Source organism: Anastrepha ludens, chromosome 6, assembly GCF_028408465.1.
Source record: "Anastrepha ludens isolate Willacy chromosome 6, idAnaLude1.1, whole genome shotgun sequence".
Lineage (NCBI taxonomy): Eukaryota > Metazoa > Arthropoda > Insecta > Diptera > Tephritidae > Anastrepha > Anastrepha ludens.
Window position 1 is genome coordinate 34747711 of NC_071502.1, and position 15724 is coordinate 34763434.

Genomic DNA, 15724 nt, shown 5'->3' on the forward strand with positions numbered 1-15724 from the left:
TGGCGGCGCACCCTCGCGTTCTTCGTCTTCCAAGCCAAAATCACCACTTTTAAAGCGTGCAAACCACTTCTGGCACGTTCGCTCAGATAGAGCATGCTCACCATAAACTTCCACCAAGATACGATGACTTTCGGCTGCTTTTTTCTTCATATTAAAATAATGAAGAAGAATTCCCCGCAAAAACACATTATTTGGCACGAAATTCGACATTTTCAAGTGTGGTAAAAATATTGTTGTTTACGCTTCAAATAAAAAACTTATACTGACGTTTGTGCCTTACGACAGTAGCTCTCCAATGAATGTTTGGAAATGTGGATCGATGGAATAATAATCAAGTTACGCCATCTGTTGTAAAACCGCACGAACTTATAAATAGACCTATTAGATTCATCTACTGTGCGTAGGAGATTCATAAATGCCGGTTTTGTAGGAAGACATCCCGCAAAAAAGCCGTTTTTGAACGAAAAAATGCGTCAAAAACGATACCGATGCGCCAAAACTCATGAAAACTGGACTGTCGAGCACTGGAAAAATGTGATTTTTTCGGATGAATCCAAGTTTAACCTCTTGGGATCGGATGGTATCCACCATGTGAGGCGCAGATCTGGCGAAAGATATAAAACTGGATGCATACTGCCTACTGTAAGACAGTCAGTTGGTAGAATGGTATGGGGCTGCTTCAGCTATGACGGAACGAATGCACTGACTCTTATTGATGGTCGGGTGAACGTAGATGCTTACATTTCAATTTTAAATAGGCATTTAATACCTGTCATTGAGGAGCAGTATTCTCTAAGAACGGACGTTATATTTCAGGATGATTCTGCGCCATGCCACCGATCTCACAAAGTAAGTTATGATTTTTGTTAAATCTCCCGAGTGTTTTGTTTAAATGTCGAATCAAAAAACCAATGATTTATTCCTTATTTGTTGCAGGTAAAAGAATTTATGGGAAAAAACAGAATTGTCCAATTGGAATGGCCGGGTAACAGTCCCGACCTAAACCCAATTGAGAACCTCTGGGCCATTGTAAAGAAGCAGGCAGCTGAAAAAAAGCCGAAGAACAAAACTGACCTGGATAACATTATAATGGGCACTTGGGCACTTAAAGCGGTAATTAAGGCGAAAGGCGGTGCAACCAAGTATTAAAACTTCAAATTATAACATTTATAATGAAATAATTAATTTTGTTTTGAATTAATTAGCTGTAAGATTATATAATAAGGATAAACTAATAATAAAACATTCGTTATTGACTATGCTAAAACAAATAAAGTATGAAAATATTAAAAACACGTATGAAATTTATTGATTTTATTTCATACTTTTGTATTAAAAACACAATGGAATATAACCACGTTCAAACATATTTGATAAAATCCATACTACTTCAAAAAATGGAATTTTCAGACTGTCCGGTTTTTTTTGCACAGGACTGTATGTTAGTTTTAAAAAATAAATAAAAAATAAATTTTCTTTTATAATACGTTCACATACATATAGATAATCTACTTTTTCGTGCTTAACTCCCAATCCGTAATTAAAAAGCGAGATTCCCATACAAAATTTCTATCCCAAAATCTGAGATTACAAAATAATCCTAGACAATGACCATACTTTTTGACATGCAACCCTGTGTTATCGATAATTATTATAACGAATGTAAGGAGAAACATCAAAATATATAAAAAGTAAATGAAATGGACGCCGGCAAAGAAAACAGGTCTGTAAACATAATTCTAATAAAATGTTTGTCACATATTATTAATTATGGATTCATTTTACAGAAAAATGCGTTTGTTCATAAACGTTTTGTCCTTTTATTACTTATAAAATGTAATATACAATATCCCACGCGCATTGCTGCCAGAATTTTTTGCAACCTCAGTAAACGTCGCTTACGGATTTCCTCCAACTGTTTATTATTAGCAGCCAATTGCCCAATTAAATTAGCTATTCCTTCTCCTGATATTTTCTTTATATCGTTAATAATAATTAAACAAACCAATAACACCGAAATATTTCACCAAAATAATTTATATGAAGAAAAACCTTTCACGAAATTACTGACAGCTGGTTGTTAATTTTGCTGGTAATCTGCCATGTGTGAACGGGTAGATTAATTTTGCGAATTTATTGGTAATTAATGCATATGTGAACGTACTTTTTTTATAAACATATTTCTAATAATATTTAGTCTGCCATAAGTTCTGTTAAAAGTTAAGTCCCCTATGATATGAAACTTTAATACTTTTTTAATGAAGTTAGTTTTATTTACGGCGGCCATCGTAGCCGAAGGGGGGTGCGTGATTACCATTCGAAGGACGTAGGCTCGAAACTCAGTGAAACACCAAAATGAAGAAACAGTTTTTTCTAATGGCGGTCTCCCCTCGGCAGGCAATGGCAAGCCTCCGAGTGTATTTCTGCTATGAAAAAGTTCCTCATAAAAAATATTTGCCGTTGGAAGTCGGCTTAAAACTGTAGGTCCCTCCATTTGTGGAAGGAGGTAAGAAGTGAACCGCTCTCCACTAAGGGCTAACTGCATTGATCGGAATAGACGATAATCCGAAGGTGCAATGTCTGGGGAGTACGGCGGATGGGGCAAGATCTCTCCAATTCAGTCCCTCTAAATATTTCTGGACCGATTTAGTAACCTGTGGCCGAGCGCTGTCATGCAGCAAAAGCAGTTTGTCATGTCTACCGTCACATTTCGGCCGTTTTTCTTTGAGAGCTCGATTCAAACGTATTAGCTGCAGTCGGTAACGATTTCATGGTTTCAGATGGTGTAAGGAGTTCTGATCCCACCAGATGCACAACGTAACCTTTGAAGCATGAATATTTTTTTCGCTGTCGAACCAGGTCCCACCTGGTTGGCCCCAACATTTTCGACGCTTAAGGTTATCATAATAGATCAATTTTTCATCGCCAGTGACGATGCGATGCGGAAAACCTTTTCCTTTCTGCCGTTCAAGAAGCAACTCACAAGTCACCAAATGTCTCTCGATATCCCTCTCCTTTAATTGATATGGCATCCAGTTACTTGCTTTCTGGACCATTCCCTTCGCGTGCAAACGTTTACCGACGATTGATCTGTCAACACCCAACTCTTTAGACATATCAAGTGTTCGGAATGCGTCTTCATCCAATATTTTTTTCGGTGCCCCTTCGCGATCTTTATCACTCACGTCGAAATTGCCACTTTGGAAGCGTCGAAACCACTCTTTACAAGTTGTATGATCAATATGCGACATATTTCAGCTGCACTTTTCTTTAAAGGTAATAATGAAGCATGACTTCCTGCAAATGCTTTTTTTTCGGGACGAACGTAGATATTTTTCACGTCAGATAAAAAAAGGATATTACGCTTCAAATGAATGTCAACTACTGCGATCACATATACACCTTCAAATCAACTGTATATCACTAGAGCTGACACGAAAATAGTATCAGCCGCGACACCTCTTTTACGAGGGCGGAAACTTATTCCCATACCCAATATTAATAATATTCATATTATTATAATATAAATGTAAATATTAAAAAAAAAATTTTAATTTTCATTCAAATGGTCACCATTTGCTTTTACCCTATGATCAAAAATATGTAATTTAGTAGGACTGTAAGACACACATCTGTCACTAATTATCCGTTTAGAAGCGTTTCATATGAAGCGTTTGATGTGTCACAGAATTTATGGCAAGACTAAGTTTACTTATATTTTTGCAAAAACTATTGCTTTTTCAAAATTTTTAAGCACTAGTTTTGATCGGTTAACGGATTCCCCAGATATACAAGTACATAGTACTCTCTCATAAGCGGGCACCTCCCATTAGCGGACACATTTTTCAATATCATAGGTGTCCGCGTAAGAGAGAGTACACTGTATATAATGCGCTTTTTTATTTATTTCAAAATCAAGTCCTTTTCGAAATCATCAATCAAATCACTTGTCATGCTTTTGACTTCTGACTTCGTTTGCTCCATATATTTACTGTAACGCTCCAAACGCATTAGCATAGATTTTCTTAACTGTTCCATGTAGTTAATACGAGCCCGCTCTCTGAGATTTATCTGCAATAAGGTCTGAAAATTGCAAAAATATTAAATAACCAATCAATTATCGCTATTTTTATATTTATACGAAATACCTCCAGTTGAAGATCTTGGTGCGCGAGTTGTTTTTCCAAGTGATGTAATCTAAGTTCCTTAAAACGCATGCGTACGGGTAAAGTCCTTTGGAATGGATTCATTTGCTGGATATTCCTGAAGTATAATAGCTGTATGATCACATAAATTTCATCGAAAAACTACATTGTTTAGTACCATTCTTTCCCTTCAAACTGTTTATACTGCTCTTTTAACATTTCCAACTCAGCTATCCGGTTTGAAATAGAATATTCCTCCCAAAATCGATCTAAGGAACTCTGGAGGCTGCGCATCAACTGCTCTCTAATTTCAATGGTTAACTCATCCTGATTTTGAACCACATGCTTCTGGCAGTCTCTTAAAACTGCAGCGAACTCATCTATGTGTGAAGGGCTATCAAAATTAAGAAAATTATTAATACCACATTATGAATTGACTTAAATAGAAATGAAATATAGAGTGGCGACAATTTCAAACGCTTTGGGAGTAATGATTTCTAACAAAGATAATGCTTTGGGTTATTCAAAAAGTCGAACAGTGACGCATACGCATATATCACGTGGACAAAAACCATTGGTCGATTTTACTGAAAATTAGGGTGTGCCACTATTTCAGCCTTGTTAAGAAAAGTACAGAAGAACTTCTCTCAGTCAATCTCAATGTTACAGCGTAAAAATTGTTTATACAGTGCGCACATTTGCAAATTGTTCATGTTTTCGAGTAGTGATATTTAATGGAAAACAGTGTTATAATATATATTTCCATAATTTTGATTTGCTGGTTTTACAACAAAAACTGATTTTTAGGAGTGAAGATTTTTTTGGAAAACAAAAAATATTTTTATGAACACAAATTATTAAAATTAAAGTATATATTTCATGTGAAGTCTGGCATTTTATTAATAATAACTCGTATTTCAATTCAGTAATTTTTTCTGCTGTTTTTTTTCTATTCTACTAACTGGAAACACGCTTTCTCCCTTAAGCGCCGAAGTACATTTATTTTAATTTTTTTAACATCTTCGTGTCCAGCCCATTCCATTGCTTTATTAAAAATTCCTTATTCCTATTGCAAGAGCTTCAATGATAGAGTCATCGCTAGTTAAAACATCTACATAGCGATCTTCATTCCAATCTTGAACAGTTGACAAAGAGTAAATTGATTTTTGTGTGCAAGTTTTTAGCCTTCTGAAGCTGAAAAAATACATTTTTAACAGGTTTTGAACCTAATATCAAATAATAAGAAAAAAAAGTCCAAAAATTACATCTACGCAAGTCGTAGCAATAGTTAGTGAAGAGATTAGTAAAGAAATCCATCCGCAAACAGTTCGCAGGGACTTGAAATGTGCCTGGTAAAGCTCGAGAATGGCGCGAAGGAACCACTCATCAGCAGTAAAAAAAAAAAAAACAAAACGCTGGAGTTCGCATAGGAATATAAAAATAAGCCACTTGATTTCTGAAAAAAAAAAAAAACAATACATTAAGGGGTTATATACCTTGTGTTTTTCAAAAAAATCAAAATAAATTTTATTTCTTTATCGTAAAGTACAATCCCTTGAGAACATTTTCCAAAAATTTCATAGAGATCTGAGCAATAGATCGAAAGTTACAGCGTTTTAAATTGTGCGTCGTCACGTCCTGAGCGTACGGCCTCATGCGGCGCTTGAAACTTTAAACGCGATTATCTCAAAAACGTGTTTTTCCAAAAATGCTTTTGCGGTGGACGCGATTGCAAAAAAAGTATTCAACCGATTTTTATAATTTTTTTTTTAAATTGTTCGTAATTGATGTCGCCTCTTAGTGAACGATCAACTTTTTATGTATAAATTTTTATTTTGCAGATATGAATTTTTTAATGCCAATTTTAGGACTGTAGAAGTGGAGTTTTTTAAAAACATGTTCCTATTTTCACAAAAATCTAAATATTTAATATATTGATCGTTCACTAAGAAGATATAACCCTATACTAATGAAATCTTTTCGATTTTTTGATTTCAGTTGACTTGGTGGACTTGAATCGCGTCCACCGCAAGCCTCTTCCAAAAAAAGGGTCTTGGGGGAAAACGCCATAACTCCGCCATTTTTAAATATTTTTACACAAACAAAGCCTTTTTTTTTCTTTAAACATTGTAATATCCAATAATAAAAACTTTTATACAATAAAATTATTGCTACATATCTTTAAAAAAAACCCAACTTTCGCTAATTTCACCGGACCACAAGGTATATAACCCCTTAAGTACAGTAAAACTTGGGGGTGTGAAGGTGTATGTCAACGGCAGGCGTAGGTAATCTTGTAATTATTGATGGTAAAGGGTGTTTTTTTTAGAGGTTAGGTTTTCAAGATGAAATAAAACGTATATAATTTAATGTTATGGCCAAGAATTTAGCTTTATTATAAAGATAAGGGTTTGCCATTATGTTTTAAAAATGATTTCGGGCAAGTGGCCGCCGCGGCTGGCTCGAATAAATTCCAGCCGAGAGGCCCAATTTTCGACCACTTTTTGCAGCAATTGGGGCCGTATGTCAGCAATAACGCGCCGAATATTCTCTTCCAAGACGTCAATCGTCTCGGGCTTATCTGCGTAGACAAGCGACTTCACATAGCCCCACAAGAAATAGTCCAGCGGTGTTATATCGCACGATCTTGGAGGCCACGCCACAAGTCCACGGCGCGAGACAATGCGCTCACCAAAAGTTTCCTTCAATAAATCGATTGTTGCGTTGGCTGTATGGCATGTAGCGCCGTCTTGTTGGAACCGAAGGTCGTCCACATCAACATCGTCCAATTCAGGCACGAAAAAGTCATTAATCATGGCTCTATAGCGCTCTCCATTGACTGTAACATTATGGCCGGCTTCATTTTTAAAGAAATATGGACCAATGATTCCCTCTGCCCATAGAGCACACCAAACAGTGACTTTTTGAGGATGTAACAGCGTCTCAGCAATGGCTTGTGGATTATGTTCACTCCAAATGCGACAATTTTGCTTATTGATATACCCATTCAATGAAAAGTGAGCTTCATCGTTGAACAAAATTTTCTTGTGATGCGTCGCGCGAACCGAACCATTATTTTCGTAATAAATTTGCACGATTTGCAAACGTTGTTCAGGTGTAAGTCTATTCATTATGAAATGGCAAACCAAACTGAGCATAAATCAAGTGACAGCTGTCAAACAGACCATCTACGAAAAAAGTAGTGCCAACTTGAAAACCTAACCTCTAAAAAAAACACCCTTTATTATACGAAATTACTTTACCATAGTATTTTAAAAGAAAACTTGCACGAAAGTGCGAGAAAACTGTGTTGGTAATAATTTTTATTTTCAACAAGATAATGATCCCAATTATATTGCCCACGATGTACGTACATACACTGAAGAGCAAAACTGTAACAAAATGTAATACTTTCTATTTCAACACATTTTTTTTTAGACATGTTTTAACAAATCAAATATTTTTTTTGCATAACTTTATTGGCATGTATGTACTCTCTCTCTCAAACCGGTTTGGTGTCAATGCAACAACAACAACACTAGTAGCAAGCAATAATGCAAATAAAGACAAATGTTACAGTTTTGCACGCAACCCATTTTTTATTTTTTACAATAAATAAAATAAATATTAATAAGATGTCCAATATCCTTTGGATTTTTTCAGCTCGTGGATACGATTGGGCATACTTCGTGTATACCTCAAGACAAAGTCAGTCGGAATAGCATCCCATACATCGCGTGTTCGCTCCCACAGCTCATTAACTCCACTGGGCGGACTTGAATATTCGGCAAGCTTCGATTTTACATGACTCCATAAATTTTCGATTGGGTTCATGTCCGGTGATTGTGGAGGCCACTTCAAGTTACGAAATTTTTGGCGTTGCATCCAATTTCGTACAACATGTGCGGTGTGCTTAGGGTCATTGTCTTGCTGAAAAATTACTTTTTCAGCAGCAAGACCCATACTTTCCACTACACCCGGCAGATTTTGTTGCAATATGGCCAGGTATTCCTCTTTCCGCATTATACCGTCTATTCGTACTAAAGGACCCACACCATTTTTGGAAATGCAGCCCCACACCATAATGGAGCCACCACCATGTTTTACTGTCTGCTTGATGTGATGTGGCTGGACTGCATTTGGGTCTTTAACCCAATACCAGGCCCGACCATCTGACTGAAATCGATTGATTTTGGTTTCATCAGACCAAATAACCTGCAATCGTTTTGAAATTTTATGAAAAAAGGTCTTTTATAATCCATTTATAAAGACGTACCTGATCCCAATCTTCAACTGTCCAGCTTTGGTGAGCCGCAACAAAATCCCGCCTCAACCGCACATGTCTTTTTGTCAGCATTGGCTTGGTTTTCTTCTCCGCTGCCTTTAGCCCCAGTTTTGACAGGCTGCGCCTGGCTGTCCACTGACTGGAGAGTGCTTCTTTGGGAGTGACCGCCTTGCTGCTTGTTACCAAATTTGCCAGATGGCGGGCATCGCGGTCGCTTATCTTCCTTGGCCGGCCTCCTTTGTTACTGGGAACAGCGTCTGGTACATTTTTCCGCAGCCTTTGCACAGCTATGTGGCTCACTTCGAATTTTTTAGCTATTTTTCTTATAGACTCGCCCTTCTTCAGCAAATCAATTATTTGGCGTTGTACTTCCCGATTTAACATTTTGTCTTATTCACGGTCACGTTTATAATAATTAAAAATCCACCAAATATATAATTACGAGAAAAATAACGGAAAATTTGAAAATTAAGAGTGAGTGCAAAACTGTAACATTTGTCTTTATTTGCATTATTGCTTGCTACTAGTGTTGTTGTTGTTGCATTGACACCAAACCGGTTTGAGAGAGAGAGTACATACATGCCAATAAAGTTATGTAAAACAAATATTTGATTTGTTAAAACATGTCTAAAAAAAAATGTGTTGAAATAGAAAGTATTACATTTTGTTGCAGTTTTGCTCTTCAGTGTATGTGGATCATACATCACATGCCTCACATTCTTCGAATCGCGTCGAACATTTGTGGGGTGAACTGGGTAGGCGTGTCGTTAAAATCAACATAACAGGCAAAACCCAACTAAAGGAACAACGGAAATGGCGAAATTTGGGTCCAAATGTGATTAAAAAATTAGGTAACTCCATCCTAAATAGACTAATTGAAGTTAACAAGCAAAAAGGAGTGCCTGCCATATATTACAATTTTATTGAACTGAATATTTTATTTGCGTAATTGAAATTGTGAATAATTTGGTCCTTTAAAAATATTAAGCATTCTGATTTTTATTCGATTTTTATTCGAAGAGTAAGGTTTTGTTAAGTTTACGTTAGTTTTATATATGCAATAAATATAAGGATTTTTCTTAGAATAACATTATCAGTTATATACATTTCTTATCAAGATACAGCTTGTTGAATGAGTTTTGTTAATTAGTTGTGTGAATAATTTTGTCCGCTCATGTATGCTATGTGTAGGTGTCCTTTTTCTCAACAACAAAAAAATGGCTTAATTTTATAGCCGATCCCTGAGCAACTGAAGATCTGCAACTTCACCTCTAGTGTGAGTAAGCTCTGGTGCCCCAAAAGGTTTTTATCAAACCCGAAGAGGCACAACCACACTTTTGATTCTTGTACTTCGTCGAGCCAGAAGAAATGCGCGACCTTCTTTAGCCGGCAATTTATTTTGCATCTCCCGGTCCATAGATCCGAGCGTCGTGCCACCTGGTGTCTCCACAAACCGACATACTATGCTCCGCTTGTCATCAATAAGGCGAAAGCTTCAAAAGCCATTGGCCCGACGAACTTAACATGCTGCTGCGGAAAAATCTTTGGGAGTAGATTATCTCAAAAGGGTCCTCAAACTGTCCTCTCTTTCATACCGCCCAAGCTTTCATAATCACTGTCAAGTGGACAGTGGACAATATCGTCTCATCCAGCAAGACATCGACTTCATCGGCATTACCTTAAGTAAAACAGTCCAGCAATATTATCATCGTGGCAACTGGGACTTTTGGATATGGCATTTCCGAACGCTTCATTTTAAGGTTATAGTTCTTTAAGGATAACGCTATTGCGTGGTTCATTATGACAAGAAATTTCAGTCCTAACTTTATGGTCGTTACCGCATCGTCCTTTTTCTTGAAAGATATTGAGGATAATACAAAAAAATTTTGTTTCCAAATTGTTTTAAATAGATTAAAAAAAAACTTTTTTTTGGCAAAGAGATATTAAGCTTAATAGAGTTTAAAACTCCCTCAGTTCTCTAAGTGAACGGGCTACAGGAAGGATGAGAACAGAGAATTTTTGCGGACTAAGTGCATACATACGCACGATTCTATTAATGTCAAATTTGTGATGACGTCTCCAAATATGTACATATGTATATGCGCGTATTCATGCTTTGAATGAGCGAAAGATATGCAGCAACTTCAAAGTATAAGAACCTAGGAAATTGGAATTATTTCGACGCAGAAAACCTAGTCGTGTGCGATTAGAATATAGGGTTGATGTGATTATCGAATAAAAAATGATAATCAATTTTAACACCTACATATATATGTACATCTACAATTTTATCAACCTTCCGAAGAACAATATTGGAGAGGCTAAAATGCTTGCGTAATACGTTAGTGCTTTTGCGCATGAATATTGAAATACAAATTAAAGCTAGGCCGTACTCAAGCCGGGCTGCATCTTCAGACACGGTGGACACAGCTTTCAGATCGCCTACATCGAGTAAGAGTCTAGTCGAGATAGAACTGTATATATTACTGACAAAAAGGAGGGAAATAAATAACATTCATCATTACTATTCGTTCCATTAAACAAATATTCCGTACATTAGTTATCCTTGTATGCATGTAGGTATGTATGTATGTATGTATGTATGTATATATATAATAGTAAACGGTCCATGGTACTGCAATACTAAGTTTGAGTACACATTGATCTACAAGAATCTAAAAATTATTTGTATTAATACTGTTATATACTTTTTAGGTCTTAAAGGCCGTTAATAAATAATAAAAAAAAAAATATACACATACAGTGCTGGACTTAAGTATAGGCACAATCCGCTTTATAAAAAGAACTGCAGTTTTATTTGTATTCAGAAAAACGATATATTTATTTTGTAGGTATATTATAGGTGTAGAGTTTATACATTAAAAAATAGATATGAAAACTAAATACATTTTCTTTGGAAATAAAGTTCAAAAATAAAAAAATTAAAATTAATTCGATATTTTACTGGACAAAAGTATAGGCACAACTACTTGCATAATTTTTTGTGCGCGTCTGTTTTGTGCGTATCTGTTTCAATTATCTGGCAACACTTTTATATTCAGCACATTCCTATGTGTACCGTTATTATTTTTTATTGATTCAAACAAGCGAAAAGTTGATAACATTTTTGTAAATAAGTATTTTGTTTGTAAACTCTTTATAATGAGCCCAAAAAAAACTGAAACAACAGTATCGGAGCGTAAAATCATTTTACACTTGCATAGCCAAGGAAAATCGTTTGCAGAGATCGGTGAATTAATGGATCGTAGTCGTTTTACCATACGGACCATTGTAAATCGCTTCAAAGGTGAAACAAACTTTGAAAATGCAAGTCGCTGTGGTCATCCGCGCAAATTAACAGAGAGAGAACGTGCTCAGGTCATACGAAAAGTGAAACGTGATCCAAAAATTACATCTTCACAGGTTGCTGCAGAGGTAAAGGCAGAAATTGGCAAAGATGTGCACTTTAAAACTGTACAAAGAGTGTTGCATGAGGCTGGTTATAACTCTCGTGTGGCTAGACGAAAGCCCTTGACATCTGCCATCAATCAGAAGAAGCGATTGGAGTATACCAAAAAGTTTGAAAACAAGCCAAGCGATTTCTGGGATCAGGTATTGTTTTCTGATGAAAGCAAGTTCAACATTTTCCGGCCTGATGGACACACAAGGGTATGAAGGGTATGGCGAAAACGTAACACTGCAATGGAATCTCGAAATCTTTTGCCAACGGTTAAGTATGGTGGTGGGGGGATGTTGGTATGGGGCTGTATGTCTTCTGCGGGTGTGGGAGAGCTTGTTTTCATTAATGAGATTATGGACAAGACAGTTTACTTAAACATCTTAAAGGAAAATGTGAAGAAAAGCGCTGAAAAACTGAACTTACCCGGGTCGTTCACATTTCAACATGACAACGACCCGAAGCATACAGCCCATGACGTCAAGATGTGGCTCGCTTATAACGTTTCACACGTCTTACCACACCCTCCGCAGTCACCAGACTTAAATCCGATAGAACATTTGTGGGAGGAATTGGAGAGAAGAATTCGAAAACGCACAATTTCAAATAAGGTTGAGCTTAAAGCAGCTTTAATGGAAGAGTGGCTTAATATTGGCGAAAATATAACAAAAAAAACTTGTCCACTCAATGCCAAATAGACTTAAGGCCGTCATAAAACAGAAAGGGTTACCAACAAAATATTAAATTAAAATTTCAACGCATTTTGGTTATCGTTTAAGTAGTTGTGCCTATACTTTTGTCCAGTAAAATGTCGAATTAATTTTAATTTTTTTATTTTTAAACTATATTTGCAAAGAAAATGTATTTAGTTTTCATAGCTATTTTTTAATGCATAAACTCTACACCTATAATATAACTACAAAATAAATATATCGTTTTTCTGAATACAAATAAAACTGCAGTTCTTTTTATAAAGCGGATTGTGCCTATACTTAAGTCCAGCACTGTATATATATGTATGTGTCGTAGACAAGCATGCAAATAATCCACAAGATGATTAGCAATTCAATTTTCAGGCCGGGGATTGTGCAATACGATAAATATAGGAAGCGCATTACATGCAAACCACGTCCGAAAAATTTGCCTGCATTCACACAAAATTCTTATTTTTGTAGTAATATCTCACAATTCGAAATTCGATTCTAACCTCAATTCCGAAACCATTTGGCGGTAAGCCTCGTAGTACTTTGTTCGCACCACTTCAGCAAGTTCACGTAAACGCCGATGCTTCGCTTCCAAGGCATGCTCCGGTTCAACACGTGGGTGCGTACCATTCTCCTTTTTATCCTTCTGGCGGTTCCCAGCATTCTTACAAACATCCAATTTGGTTTCCATCTTTTACACGAACCAGTTAAATTATTTGTAATCACCGTTATAACTGTAACTATAACGCCAAGCAACAAAAAGTATAGAACATAAAATTACGAATATTTCCGCGAAACAATTTCGCAAATTAAACTTTCATACCAAATTTCAAATGATTGAAATATTTCCCCTTTCGAAGAATTGTCGCACTCGTTACTTTTACCAGCGAAAATAATACTAAGGCAACATTACACCATCCGATATGTAGCGCGCTTCTAACGAGTTGTTTTCCTACCCTACATAGGGACCACTCACACTAGTGGAAATTGAAAATCCAGATGAAGTAAATTTTTCCTTTCAAGACGTATTTCAACTTGACGGTAAATTTAAACAGCCGATCAAATTTCCGCTTTACAAAGATTAAATTTCTGCTGACAATGTGGAAAAAGTTTTGATTTGTTCCCTTGACGACAGTATCTTAACAATAAAATTTACTAATTTCATGAAACCCACGTCACCGTCGTTAAAAATTTTGGCACATTATTCCGCCAAGAAATTGAGAGTTCTTATTCGATAGCTCATCCCAAATGGACATGTAGGGTAACAGGGGTAATGGGTAAGGGTAACAGTGGTCGGTTAAATTTAAAAGCTGTTTACATGATTTCACTTTTACTGGCAAATTGTTAAATCAAAAAAATGCTGTCTACCCCGTTTATAATAGACGATTTTTAGTTGAACAGGAGTAAGTGAAGTGTAGTTAAAACGTCAAATAGTAACAGAGTAAAGTAAGTTAAGTAGTAGTAAAATCAAACAGTTAGTCGTCATTTCATTTTGAGCTGACATCCCAGTATTCAAGTCGAAAGCGAAAAGAAATAAGTTGATCTACTGATCATCAAAATGTAAACAAACCCAGATTTGCTCGAAGAAAAAATTTAATGTCTCAAGTTAGCTGCCGCCCAACTTTGCTGAAAGCGATTTGCTAAAACGCAGTATCAATCTCAAAGTATGTTCATATGACCGTGGGTGTAAAAGCTTACATTTCAGCGTTTCATACATTTAGACATCGAGATGAATACCCTGTAAATATAAAATTTATATGCTATCGAGTATGATTCGATAAGAGTTGGGTTTAGTTTGGAATTGTTTCCACTGAGATGTTCTCAGTTCGCTACAAAATATTCCCCGCAAGGCGAATTTATTATAGGGGACAGCAACCACATATAAGTAAAACCCTACATGTATTTGTTGTTGCGTTTGGTCCAAGCATCACGTCAACGTACAATCGCAAATGTAAACATACGAATGTAAACATACCAATACATACAAACAAAACATATAATTTTGACGTAAGCCATACCTACGGCGAAAAATTCAGCTGGGTGAATGCTGTCACCTATAATAAATCCACCTTGATTCCCCGTTAACATTTTATAACCTTTGACAGTGTTCATACAGGGCAACTTAATTTGCCCCAACTCGTAACTTGTGGACGAGGAAAGGAGAGGAAGAACAAGTTGCTCGTGCTTAGCCAACACGCTTTGTGTTCTCCTTCTTTTCAATGTTTTTTTTTGGCTGTAGACTCAAAAAATTGCAAACAACTCCGTTATTGTGTGTAAACAAGACGGGCGGAGCTCGTCTAAAAACCCAAAAAGGGTGTATGCCGCCAATTTCATTACTTACCAATTACTGCAACAAAAATTAAAATTTCTTTGTTTCGATTTTTAAGTAACGTTTACTGAATTATACTTTTATTACAATGGCTGATAAAACCAACATAACAAAGATAGAAAGAAAATACTTAAATATACTTGTTAATTAACTTAAATAGTTGCTATTTTTCGAGGAGATACAAGCGCTCACCTGAACCATATCTGAAGGCGACATTTGCAATTTCTATTCTATAGAGAGAAGTGTAAAAAGTAAGTTAAAACTAATATTTTACTGTATTTGTATTGTATAAGTATATTTCTTCAATTTTCCAGCTATAAGAAGAAGTGCAGGCAAATGGCAGTAGGCCGGTGAAAGGGGCCTAATGGAAATATCGGACGAGAAGATAAATAACTTGCATGGCTGTCAAAAGAAAAAACAGCTATACACAATTTTTTTCACAATATCTTTTTATGTTTAAATTTTTTAAAATTAACTTTTCTGGTTAATACTCAAAGTTTATTCTTTCGTTTTAGATTGACAGTTAATTTCGATAAAAATTAGGTATGATAACTATTTTTCGTAGTTCGCATTTTAGTTTAGACTGGATCACTAACAAATGAATTTGAATCACATAATTACTTTATAATGGCAAGTTACATACCTCGATGGGTGCCGTGAGAACATAGCAGAACGATCGAGCCGACCATTTCGTTTTCCCCGTCAGTCGGTTCTACGTTACCGGAACGACTCGGATTTATTATATATCTGGACAAGAACTGTCATTTCAGCAACACTCCCCGTACATATATGCAGAATGTTTTT

At 36.0% G+C, this 15724-nt stretch overlaps 1 protein-coding gene across 1 annotated transcript; it reads right to left on the minus strand.

Moving 5' to 3' along the window:
* Positions 1-3885: 3885 nt before the first annotated feature.
* On the minus strand, positions 3886-13445 carry LOC128866860 (uncharacterized). The gene is made up of 4 exons (XM_054107875.1): positions 13095-13445; positions 4324-4539; positions 4149-4263; positions 3886-4083 (listed from the first exon to the last, which is right to left on the minus strand). The coding sequence occupies exons 1-4, from the start codon at positions 13280-13282 to the stop codon at positions 3904-3906; spliced, it is 699 nt and encodes a 232-aa protein (XP_053963850.1). The 5' UTR covers positions 13283-13445; the 3' UTR covers positions 3886-3903.
* Between the last annotated feature and the right edge of the window lie 2279 nt (positions 13446-15724).

Bases quoted from the DNA above. Each gene is read 5' to 3' on its own strand.
- LOC128866860 (XM_054107875.1), bottom strand. From the start codon at position 13,282: ATGGAAACCAAATTGGATGTTTGTAAGAATGCTGGGAACCGCCAGAAG. The intron at 4,540-13,094 runs GTTAGAATCGAA...TAATTTTGATAG, and splicing joins CAAATGGTTTCGGAATTGAG to CCCTTCACACATAGATGAGT. The intron at 4,084-4,148 runs GTATTTCGTATA...TGCAATTTTCAG, and splicing joins ACCAAGATCTTCAACTGGAG to ACCTTATTGCAGATAAATCT.